Source organism: Ornithorhynchus anatinus, chromosome 9 (genome assembly GCF_004115215.2).
Source record: "Ornithorhynchus anatinus isolate Pmale09 chromosome 9, mOrnAna1.pri.v4, whole genome shotgun sequence".
NCBI classification, from domain to species: Eukaryota; Metazoa; Chordata; class Mammalia; order Monotremata; family Ornithorhynchidae; genus Ornithorhynchus; species Ornithorhynchus anatinus.
In genome coordinates this window covers 17398537-17411098 of record NC_041736.1, presented here as the reverse complement: position 1 = coordinate 17411098, position 12562 = coordinate 17398537, and the positions used below count along the sequence as shown (strand labels likewise).

Genomic DNA, 12562 nt, shown 5'->3' with positions numbered 1-12562 from the left:
AGAAAATTGTGGAATAAAGGCTTTGATTGAAAAGTACACTGTTCTGCCAGAATGCATGTTTCCATTACCCATTTTGGCTAGAGCTTGACAGCAGAATTAGGGAATGTTCATCTTTCAGTGCATAATGGTCTGGGTAAGTGTGACACAGTCTTAGAAGGAAGGCTGTGTGCATGCCTGACACTGGATAAGTACTACAGTGCCAGTTTTCCTGAATATGAGGTTCTGTGATATCCAAAGTTGGCTTTATGGGAGAACTGAATGTACATTGGCAACCCACGACACTTCAAAAAACAAATAATCTAGGGTAAATATAGGTTTCTCCTAAGTTCCCAGTTCTTTGTTTATAAAAATTTCAGTGAATTATCTGGAATTTCAGCAAAAATGTTAATAATCTGTCCTTCTTTGTCCCCCATCTAGAGCACTGGTGGGGTTTTCCTATCCCCACACAGGGCTAGGGTGAAAAAATAACAATAATAATAGTAACAAGGATTCCCTGACTTCTTTAGTACCTCCACATAAGACCCCACTCTGACTGCACCCAAATTTAATTGGACTGCAAACCCATTTTTACAGTACACTTATTAGGAAAAAATTCAATATAATAAAAAATAATTTGCAATGACAGAATGTACGATTCCATGCACTAGTGACTGTTTTGCTGACTGATTTTTTTAGCTTGCATTGGCTGTTTTACGAGAGAATAAATTAAGGTCACTATTATAAAAAAAAATTGTGTAATTGAATGGTAAAGGCAGATTAGAAATCTCAGCCAATTGTTTAACCAACTAAATTATTTTGATGTCTAAGGGCTAAATTTTGAGTTTTTAAGTGTCCAGTTTTTACTCTGTAAGATTTTTTAAATATAATAATAATAATGACAGTATTTGTTAAGCGCTTACTATTTGCCAAATATATGGCTAACAGCACAGGATTTAAAATACGTTCTTTTCAGAATAAGGGAAGGTAAGTTTTAGAGATAGCACATTATTCCCAAACTCTTTGATCTCTGAGTCTTCCTTGAGTCTTTTACTAATTTGAACAAAATTCATAAAAGCCACAAAATGACTCTCAAGATCAAAGAGTGACAAGCAGTCATTACAGCATATAAAATGGAAGTTCTCTCTCTGCCTGCGTCCTAGTACATGCATGGCTGTGGGAGGTTTAGACCATGGAGCTGAATCATTAATGGGGCAAAAAGATGAGAAAGGGAGCAGGAGAGAAAGTGGGAGAGGAGAGCAGAGTCTGCAGGAGAGGAGCTCTTGGGGAAGTTCTGGTGGCCTAGAAAAGCAGCGTGGCGTAATGCAAAGAGCACAGGCCTAGGAGTCAGGGGACCTGGGTTCTAATCCTGCCTCTCCAACTTACCTCTTGTGTGACTGTCTCCGTGTCTGTTTCCTCATCTGTAAAATGGAGATTCAATACCTGCTCTTCCTCTTCCTTAGACTGTGAGTCCCATGTGGGACAGGCACTGGGTCTGTCCTTACTATCTTTTATCTACCCCAAAGTGCTTTTGTACACTGTAAATAGTGGAATAATATAAAAAAATCACAAAAATGGCCAATGTTAAGTCATACTGTGTGTAGGTCCCAATGACTCCATGATGGATGGATAACTGACAATTTAAAAATTTAGTTAAAATAGAGTGAAATGCCAATATTTAGTTTTTCCACCAACTGGCATTTTGGGAAGGCAGTAAAGGTTTAATAAACTCCCCTAAGATTGACTTGGTGAACTCCTGAAAACAAGGATAAACTTCTGGAACTCATAGTAACAATTAAAGTATTTAAACCCTACAGCCAAAAATAGGGGTCTTTTCTGTGGAGAGGTGTTTTTTTGTTTTGTTTTTATATCGTTTATATGTGAGTACTTTAAATATGTCAGTAATCATATTAATATTTTCATTTCATCCATTTTAATCCTAATCAGAGTTTTGCTTTTATATGAATTAGTGCCATGATTATTTGTATCAAGAAATCGTGTTAAGAAATGCTCTACTTTTAACCAAACTAAAGATATCCTCCCCGCTCCAGATATGAGAATTTAGTCTAACTTACTTTCTTGGTCTGCTAGGCACTAGATGACGACTTTACAACCTCAGGGAAACAGAACCAGTGGCATAGCAGACCCATTTCTGAGTGGACAACACAACAAGTATGTCACTGGTTGATGGGAATGAATATGGAACAGTACATTACAGAATTCACAGCAAAGAATATTGATGGGCAACAGCTGATGCTACTGGACAGTGACAAGTTGAAAGTAAGCTTTAATGTTGATTTCAACCACTAAAAATAATAATTCTATATCCATACAACTCATCCCATGTTTTGATGGGCACCTGGGGAGCCCAGGTATAGAGCAGTACAAATTAAATAGCAACTTGCCATGCCACTCAGGTCATTGTATTGATTTTTTTAAGGTCTTCTATTTCCTTTGCATTTTTCAATAGGTACTAGAAAGAACAGTTTCGGATCATTAGGGAAGCAGTGTGGCTTAGTGGATAGAGCATGAGCTTAGTAGTCAGAAGGACCTGGGTTCTAATCCTGGCTCCACCACTTGTCTGTTATGTGACTTCAGGCAAGTCAGTTTACTTCTCTGTGCCTCCAGTTACCTCTTCTGCAAAATGGGGATTGACTGTGAATCCCATGTGGGATAGGGACTGTGTCCAACCTGATTAGTTTGATGCATAGAAGCACTACCCCAGTGCTTAGAACAGTGCTTGACACATAGTAAGTGCTTAACAAATACTATCATTGTTATCATTAGGTCTGTTTGGTCAAATATTTTTCACTGTTGTTTTTATGCAGTTTGCAGAATTCAGTTTTGATCAGGATTACTTTATCAGTAAGCACAGTCTTTTAAAATGGCAGTTTAAGAGACAAAATAACCTTGGAGAAAAGTTACTTTATTTCATTCTTGATCAAGAAACTACATATTTTAGATGTCAGATGGCATGTAAGGTTTAAAATTTGAAATATCATAAAATCAAGAACAAAAGGAGAACTATCTTTACCTTACTTTGAAAGTACTTGACAAGAAGTACGTTAATTTCACCCTGGTCAGACAGATCGAGAAATTTCAGTGTTTACGGTTCATCTAAGATTTTGGGGGGTTTTGTTTTTTTTTCCTGGAAGTTTTGAGAGTAAAACTTTGAAGGAGCTACCAAAGTTTTCCAAGTGTCTCTGAAATGAAATCAAATGTTGCCATCTGCTGATTAAAAATAAAAATTGCATTTAGTGTCTCTTGAACATAGTCCAGGACCACTCTAAATTTATTGTTTCAGAAACCTAGCAGATGACTATAGGATATTTCTGGATTTTAATTTTAAAATCTTGTCTTAATTTTAAAGTGTAGTCTTCTTACATTTTAGAATAATCTTAGACTCAAGTTCTGAATATTACCTTTCCTACCTAATAAATACGTAGAAATAATTGGTTGTCTGCCCCAGATGCACAGAAACAAAGATCAAGAGTGTGGGGAGGGTGGAGCTGAGTTCTCCTGGGCTGGGTTGAGATGAGTAGCCCCTGGGCCCCAGAGAACAATTTGTTCCTCCTAGCCTGGGCTCAAGCTGGCCAGCTGGTTTGGGGCTCTAAGCTTTGAGAGATCTAGGAAAAGCCAAAACACATCTAATCTCCTTCCTTGCCGTTAATCTTAAAAGCTGTTCCTAGGATTATTCATTAGAATGTGAAAAAATGGGAAAAGGAAGCCTCTTCTCTTTCTGTAGGATGCTTCTCCTCCTAACTCCCCTCCCTCTGTTCTCTGCATTTCTGGATAGTAGTGGGTGATTATTTAAATGAAAAGCACCCCCAGTAAGTGTTGAGGATTGGTGGACAAGTGATGCTTAGTTGAATATTTGATAATGCATATTGATTACAGTAACTGTTATAAAAGTTATCATTGCCTTTTCCCAAAGAATGGTTTTTCCCTAAAATATTTAAACTGCACCCACACTTAGTAAAATAAAAATAAGGAATTACCTAATTACCTGTGAAGTCAACCCAAAACAAGGAGTGTAATATAGAAAAATAAATCTGTTTTAAGTCTCGTGGGGGGTTTTTTAATGCTGTATTTGTTAAGAACTTAACACGTGCCAGGTACTGTCCTAGACACTGGGGTATATTCAAGCTAATCTGGTTGGATAAAGTCAATGTCTTACATGGGGCTCACAGTCTTTATCGTCATTACTACAGATGAGGTAACTGAAGCATAGAAAAATTAAATGACTTGCCCAAGGTCACATAGCAGGCAAGTGGTGGATCTGGGATTAGAATCCAGGTCCTTTTGACTCCCAGGCCCATGCTCTATCCACTAGGCTACACTGCTTCTCATGTGCCTGTTCATCCCCCACTGTTTGCCTTATCTGGAAGGTGGTTCCATAGGGATCATATTTTTAATGTGCTTACTAGCATTAGGTTCGTGGTGAAAAACTGATCTCATATAGACCAGTGAAAAATGAAGCAGAAAGGGTTTAGACAGATATATGTAGAAGATAACCCAACCTCAGGCGTTTGGAGTTGTGACATTTAACAGATTTTTAAATTTGCATTCTATTTCATCTTTACATTTCACTTTTGACTATAAAATACTGTCCTCCTTTATCATTCTTTGGCTTCAGGGGAAGAGGTGTGTGGAAGCTGCAGGGAAATGTGGAGATGATTTTACAAGCTGTGATGCAGTAGGGGGTGAAGAGGGTTAGAGGGAAAGTTTAATAAAGTCTGGAAATTTACCAGATTAATAGGGAGGGTGGACACAGCCATTTTAAAGTCAACCTCCCTGCGATGGATGCTTCCCTTGACTCAGTTCAATCAATTAAGGTAGCTGTATTACTCAGCTGTATTTAATTGTTCATACAATTTTGGGTAGTTTAAGTAAAAATAGGGTATTCCACTTTAAAACCAACCTCCCCCCAATATATTATAACATTGTTCCTATAAGAAAATTGAGTCTAATATATGATTTGACTTGGGACCTGGTTTTCAGAAACCAGTTGCATCTTGTGGTTATCCCAGCTTTCGATACAGTACTTTGACCCAAAGAAGCACTAAAGGCTGTTATTATCTTAAGTCTGATGAGTGCTCCTCCAGTACGGTCTATTTTTCATGGTTTTGGTTTCAAGTTCTCGGGCTCTTCCCAAATGACTATAATCCACAAACGACTGTAGAATTCTCAACTATAAAGAGGAGCCAGTGCTTTGTTATATCATGTTGGAAGGGCTTCTTGTCTAAAGATTTCTCCTTTTGAAAAGGCACAGGTATCCTTCAGCGCACACTGTAAAGTCCTAGTAGTGAGTGCATCTCACCCTCATGAGGCAGTCTGGTCTTTACAGAGTGTCATGTGGGAGGCCCATTTGAACATTTTACTATGTAGAATGTAAAAATTGTGTCTGTCTATGCAAGTAATGAATTCAATTTTTTTCAAAAGACCCTGGGAGTTACCAGCCAAAACGATCGATCTTCAATAAAGAAGAAAATAAAGGATATGAAAAAAACACAAGAAAAACTGGAAAAACAAAAAGAAAAAGTTCAGAAGAAAGAAAGAGAAGTTCGGAGAGGTGGCAAGATGATAGCCACAGTAGAATCTAACTGCTAAAATAATGATTTTATTCTAGTTTAGACTTACTTCAACTCAAAGAAGTGCAACAAATTGTAAATAATTGTACAATTTGAAAATGTGCAGCCATTTAACATGGTAGTTTTTTTTAATTTACTTTTTAATTTCAAAACTTCCTCAAAGATTATTTTGGTTTAGATATTGAATGTACCTGTGCTGATAGATAATTTAACTTCATTCTTAAGTGTTGTGTTTGCTTTAGATTTACAATATAAAAATATCATACTCCCTAAAGTTTCCATTGAAATCTCCACTGTAAAACTACTGGTCTAATACTATGATTTTTTTTTTTAACTTCCACTTAATTGGCATTTTGGTATTTTGCCTAGAGTAGGAAGTTGAAACCGATACAGGGATATTACGAATATTCTGCTACTAACGAAGAGCTGTGGCAACCTGGTGTTATCTGTTTTCACTAATTTCAATGTTGTGCAGTGAAATTCAAAGAAAACATTAATGCCAAGTTTATTAAAAAGGAAAAGCATGTCACTCTTCAAACTTAATTAATTGAATTCAGCATGTTGCTCTGTTCAAAACCTAGTTCTCGCAGTGGTCCATCTTGAATTCAAAATCTCATTTTGAAATGTGTCGATTTTTTGAATTCCATTTGTTGCATCTTATTCAAAAATATTACTTGAAGTAGTTTGCACATAAACTACTTATGCTAAGCATAAAAGCACTAAATTATCTGTAAGCTGCACTCTATGGTGTTGGAGCAGGGTTTAAGACCTATAAATAAATGATCACCTTTATACATATTTTTCTTATAGTACATAGTTTTATAGTTTTATGAGTAAGACCAGTTTTGCAATGTGTGTTCTCTTTTCTACTCACTACAATACAAGCTTTTGGGGACCAAATCTATATTTTTGCTAATTTTAAATGCTGTTTTTCAGGCTTCCAAAGTACCAAGATGAGAATTGCAAGAAAAATTGATCAATGAAATCCTGGACTTATGTATTGTATTAAATTGTTAAATTGTAGATATAGCTATAGATATAGACTGTTTCTTTTAAAGGAGGATTTGATTCTGAGCAAAGTTTAGGTCAGGTTGCAAGAACACATTGTGCATTTTTGGTAATAGCATACATATTAGTAACTAGCTAGATCAGGTTGTAAAACATTGTGTGTTTTGGTTAATAACATCATTCATTTTCATAACTAGCTAGAAATGGTAATGCAATGGTTAATCCTTCCCTTAATTTATGTGCTTATTTTCAGGGCAGTAATGTGAAAAGGAAAAGTGTTAAGAACCAAATGAAAGGGGAAGTAGCAGGATCTTGAAACTTTGAAGATTTAGAATATTTCAATTATGTGGACCAATTTCTCCTTTAAATATTTGAATTAACTAAATGTTTTGTTGAATTTGTATTAAATGAATAATAATTTCACATCTAACATTTCCTCAAGTGTCTTTTGTGAGAAAATACCTAGGTTCCTGCTTTTGAAGCCCATCAAAAGGAGGTTGTAAACAGTTCAGCTGTACCACAGGAGGGAAGTTCTCCAAAGGCATTTGTGTGTACAACTTGTGTGCAAAATTATCATTTTTGCAGTGCTCTTTGCCTCGCTGAAGGATCTGTGTCATGAAGTGTAGAAATTGCTAGGACCAAGGGCCTATGGCTCATGGGATTTTATGGCCATCCCCTTGTCTGGCATATCTCAGCAACACCAAATCTCTTCTTCTCATTTCCTTTTCAGCCATCTGGAGCAAAAGGATGTGAAGCTTGGTCTGTATGCCTAGTCCAAAGAGCACCCCGGTGCATGGTTTTGTATTTGCTTTTCAAATCCATTACTATTCACTTGATTAGGGGATATTAATGTTCACTTGATATGTTTTCATTATGGTGTTTATTTTGCTCAGATAAAATCATTGCAAGCAACACTATTTGAGACATAAAGCCAAAACAAAGATTAAAGAAATTTTGAAGCTCTTATAAGATTTTTAAAAAATTGGTCATTAAGGGAAGGTACAGATCTCGAGTTCAATTTATCTTCTAGCCTTATCCCTGAATTGATATTTATTCATTTCTGCCTCCTCTGTAAGGGACTTATATACTGCAGCGTAACTTTTTCCCCAATACCTAGAGCAGGCCTCTGGACAGGGTGGGCACCTATCAAACACTGGGGAGTAATTTATAGACCGGCATCCATATGAGCATTAATCTGGAATAGGGTACGTTCTTTTGACGAGTCTCAAAGAATTGAGGGGGCTGCTGGGAGAGTGATTGAAAAATTATTCTGGTTCCTCTCAACTTTTACAGTTCCTGGACTTCATATTTCTGGTTCTCCGGCAGCAACAGGATCACATACCTGGATGGACCACAGGTAAGTAGCCTGTGTCACTTTGGAGCCCATCAGGGCTTAGCATCAGGATTAAATGGGGCCATACCTTACAGGCTCTTAGATCCACTCTATGGTATTCTATGGTGGTGGAGAGTGGGATCGTTTTACTGGGAAATTGCTTAATTTCACATTCTGGCTAAATCAGAAGTTATCGATGGTATTTAAGATCTAAATGCTAAATTTAAGAGCTAAACTAAATGCTCAGGAGAGTACAGTAAACACAGTCCCTGTCCTCTAGAAGTTGGCAGTCTATTGCGGGACACAGACAGTAAAGCAGATTGCCTAGGTGGGAGGTGATAGAGTTTAAGGATGTGTACCTAAGTGCTGTGGGGCTGGGGTGGTGTAGCTGAAGGAAAGGAAATGACTTGTACATGTAATTTTAGACATAATACTTAAGTGATTACTGTGTTCAGAGCACTGTACTAAAGTGTTGGAAACAAATACACAATCAGGGGGAGGTGATGCTGGGGTGAATTGCTCTTTTCCCTACCCTGTGCCCCCCATAATGCCGCCTGGGGCACAGACCTTCAAAAGGGGAGAAGCAGGGAATATGCTACAAGAAAACCATCTGCTGGCATAAGACCCCGGCCTGGACACACTTACGGTAGCATTTCCCTTTTGCACCGTGGGACTAGGACTGAACCCATTTAAGGCAGGAATTAAAAGTTGGAATGCCACATCCAAGTTGTAAGTCTGTAACCTCAATGCCAAATTCTGAGATGTCCTCTGCTAGTTCTTCCTTCGCACCAGACCTGTCAGTTGATGAAGCTCTTGGCTGCCGTGTTTGCTTTTTCCTCTTTCCTACAAGTGGAGGGCGGCAATAGAAGTAGCTTGTAAGAAAAAGACTGACTGTTGGCTTAAGACCAAAGTTTTAAGAAAAGGTCTACTCTGATCTGTAGCCTGATATGGTTCAGTACTTCTTGCTCAGCAGGACTGGGGGGAGACCAGGTCCCTCCTGCAAGAGCAGCCACTCACCAATCTATATAGAAGCGTTCTGAGCCACAAGTACTTCCTGAAAAAAATGTCAGTTTAAGATGAGATCTTTTTTCTTTTTTTTGTAGGCCATCACATCCAACCTCTCCACCTGCTCAACTATGAAAATACACCCTCGTTGCCCCAGGCTGAGAAGAAATCTGGAAGTGTCTCAACTGAGGGACAAGGTCTGCTCCCTGGCTCAGGGAAGAACTTGATTTATGAGGTTTCTGCTCAAATAAGTCCCCTCTTCCCTCTCACCTTCCCCCTCCCCCCTCCTTCCTGAAGCCACATCTCAGCTTGAAGGTTTGGGCTAGAGAGCAGATGAGAGCCGCAGTAGCAGATGGAGGTTACATCCCATCTCCCCTTCTTGAACTGGGCTGGGGAGGAGCAGCAGAGTGGAACACTACTTCAACCCCTGCTATTTCCCTCCCCTTCCTGCCCTTCAACTGTCATTGTATGTCTGCCTCAGCCTCTGGGCTATGAAAATTTGGCAGCTAGGGCTTCCTGCATAATGCAGATGGCTGCTTGGGCAAAGCCAGTTATGCTAATAAAAGCCACAAAAAGAGTCAAAGCCTGCAGGTAGGATTTGAAATTATTACATGACAAAAACATTTGCCATTCTTTCCACAATTTCTCATTTTTGTGCTTTTCCCTCGTTTCTCTCTTAGCTGCACACCCTTTTTACCTGCATGCTCTACTATCTACAAAGCAAGATCAAGTCCGACCATTACGTCCAAGCTCCTGATCTCAAGGTAACAAAGCACTTCATTTGAGCCTGAATATTAAGGGAGCATTTTTGCACGTATTTTGTGTGCCTACTAAACGGGAGTTATGCTATTAATGTGTTTGGAAGTGATAAACCTGGATATATCTGGCTTTGTTTTGATACAGGCTGGGTTCAAACTGATTTTGAAAGCTCAGTGCATAATTAGCCAATCAGTGGTATTAGACTGCTTACTATGTGCAGAGCACTATACAAAGTGCTTGGGAGGGTACAAAACAACGTAGTTGGTAGATACATTCCCTGTGCACCAGGGGTTTATAGTCTAGAGGGGAAGATGGACGTTATTACAGATGGGGACCCAAGTGCCATGGGGCTGCAGTGGGTGAACAGCAAGTGCTTTTAAAAAGTACAGATTCAAGGGAGTGGGGGAAATGAGGACTTAATTGGGGAAAGCCTCTTAGAGAAGATGAGATTTTAATGATTTAATAATAAACCAAGATGAATTGCTTTCTGTTTATTTTAATGATAAATAACTCTTGAAAGTGAAGAGTTATTTTTAGATTAGGTATCAGGCCCGGCAAGCCAAGCCCCTTCGACTGGGACAGTTTACTTGCTGCCACCACTCTGGATTTTAAATCAGGAGTCTTGCCCCCTACTCCCCTCCCTCTTCCCACACAACACTCACTCCCCGTAGCTGCTTTTGTTTAGGGATCAGGACTCAACCAAAACTGCCTAAGCCCCAAAACAGATGCAGTGGGCACACACATACCTCTGTCCTTTCCCCAGTCTGTTTTAGATCTTCACATTGAAAATATCTCTAGACATAGGAAGGTGAATGGGTAGAAGTGGTTTTGTAGTAGTAAACTTATTATGTACCAAGCAAGCATTGAAGTAGACCCCATTCAGAGGTCTCAGTCTAAGAGGCAGAGAAAGTAGGCACCTTATCCACATTTTCCAGGTGAAGAAACTGGGGCAGAGAGTGACAATCAAGGTCTCCTGATTGTCAAGTCTCTTGCTCTTTCCACTAGGCCACACACACTCAGCTGAGGGAAAGTGGATTAGAGTCTTCCCTAATATCTTACAGAAATTCTAGGTCTTTGAGAGAGCTAATGTGGACGAGTAGTCTATTCTTTTGTACTGCATTCTTCCCAAATGCTTAGTACAGTGCTCAGCTACCAATTGATGGATAAATGCCACCGATCAGTTTTATTGCTTTGAAGTTATAGGTTCATGGTAAGAAAGCTATAAAGTATTACTTTGAGCTAAAAATGTGTCTACCCTGGTGAAGGGTTGCATAGTCCCTACAGAAAAAAGCTATTTGAGAGCCAGCTTATTCAAACATCCCTATCCTTATGTGGAAACTTGACCTTTTAAATGCTACAGTTCCAGCTTTTGAATAAACTGGCTCTGATGGATTCTGCCAAGAAGTTAAGCCCTAGCTTGCAACGTCCTATAAGCCTCAGATTAACTTCCCAAGGGCTGTTGCTTTATCGGGCTGTTTCTGTGAGGGAGTCAAAGGCTTGCACTGGCAGCAGTCTGATCCCAGGGGATGATCTAGATGGGAAAAAGACAACAGTAAAAGAGCTGTTGTGGACTGGGTTTGTGCTATGGTTTAATGAGGTAGGTTGTAGACTGCACATTCTCAGAGATCTTGAGTCAGTTTATGTGTGGTACTGTTGAAATGCAAGGAAAACTGGAAAATCAGATGCCCTTTATAGAAAAACTAAATCCCAAACTAAATGGTCCTTTGGGGCTCGATATGAACATTACATTGCTTACTTTCTTTTAATAGCCAGTTCAGTGTAATAAAACCAGGCAAAAACAGCCATCATGGGACCCACCAGAATCTGTTTATGTAATCAGGAGGCTTTACCTACTATAAGAATGCCCTGCTAATGGAAAGGTCTGTATCACCACATCTTCTCTCCCCCCAACCCCTTTCTGTGCCTTCAAGGGAGATTGTACTTCCTGTCAAGGGGACAAGTAACTAAATGGCCCCACTTTCAGACCCTGACACTTATCTATATTCTAGCTCATATTATAGGAGGGTCACCAGCTCCCTTTTGGTCTGACTGGTTTCCTTTAGAAGGGTGCATTTCTATGGAAACAACTGTTTAGTAACCACAATAATCCAATCTCCATTAACTTCATCTCATGACAATACATGGCTTATTGTTATATTTCTCTTGAATAGTTTCTCTTCCCTTGGTATGATTGAAATCTTGTTGGAAAACAAGTGTCAACTTGGTGTAGCAGAGTGTATTTTTATTTATCATTATTATAATAATAATTGTGGTACTTGTTAAGTGCTTACTATGTGGTAGGCACTGTACTGTCCACTGGGGTAGATACAAACAAATCAGGTTGGACACAGTTCCTGTCCCCATTTTAGAGATGAGAGAACTGAAGCACAGGTAAGTGACTTACCCAAGATCACACAGCAGACAAGTGGCGGAGCTGGGATTCTTATCTTTACCTCCAACTTTTATGTCGTGAATGAGGTAGGCAATCCAGTCATGCCAGAAATAATATTTATGGGGATTTGGACCTATCTACATTATCTTATAGGTATTATATAAAAATAATAATAATGGTATTTAAGTGCTTACTATGTGCCAAGCACTGTTCTTAAGCGCTGAGCATTTATATATAAATGTATCCAAGTATATAGTGCTAATACAGTATTTAAAATACTTCATCGTTACCAGTTAATGCCCTTGTCCTGTTGAGAAATCAGTGGAAAAATGGGATGAACCACTGGGGGGCAATGCCTGTCCTTGGCCTGCCTCATTTGGAAGAAAGAACATTTCTGAGCTCGCCATCTCACATTCTCATCTCTATTTGATTCCATTCGAACAGTCAGGAGGTAAGTGCCAGTCTGTTTTTTTCAAGTAAAGCAAATTTACCTCAAAA

At 39.0% G+C, this 12562-nt stretch overlaps 1 protein-coding gene across 1 annotated transcript in view; it reads left to right on the top strand.

Annotated features, from left to right (window-relative positions):
- The window catches only part of LOC100077772 (neurabin-1-like), a 66977-nt gene extending 59972 nt beyond the window's left edge, over positions 1–7005 (top strand). Inside the window, 2 exon segments of the mRNA XM_007671232.3 lie at positions 2068–2256; positions 5419–7005. Of these exon segments, the coding sequence (XP_007669422.2) occupies positions 2068–2256; positions 5419–5586 (357 nt within the window). The 3' untranslated portion in view covers positions 5587–7005.
- Positions 7006–12562: the final 5557 nt, after the last annotated feature.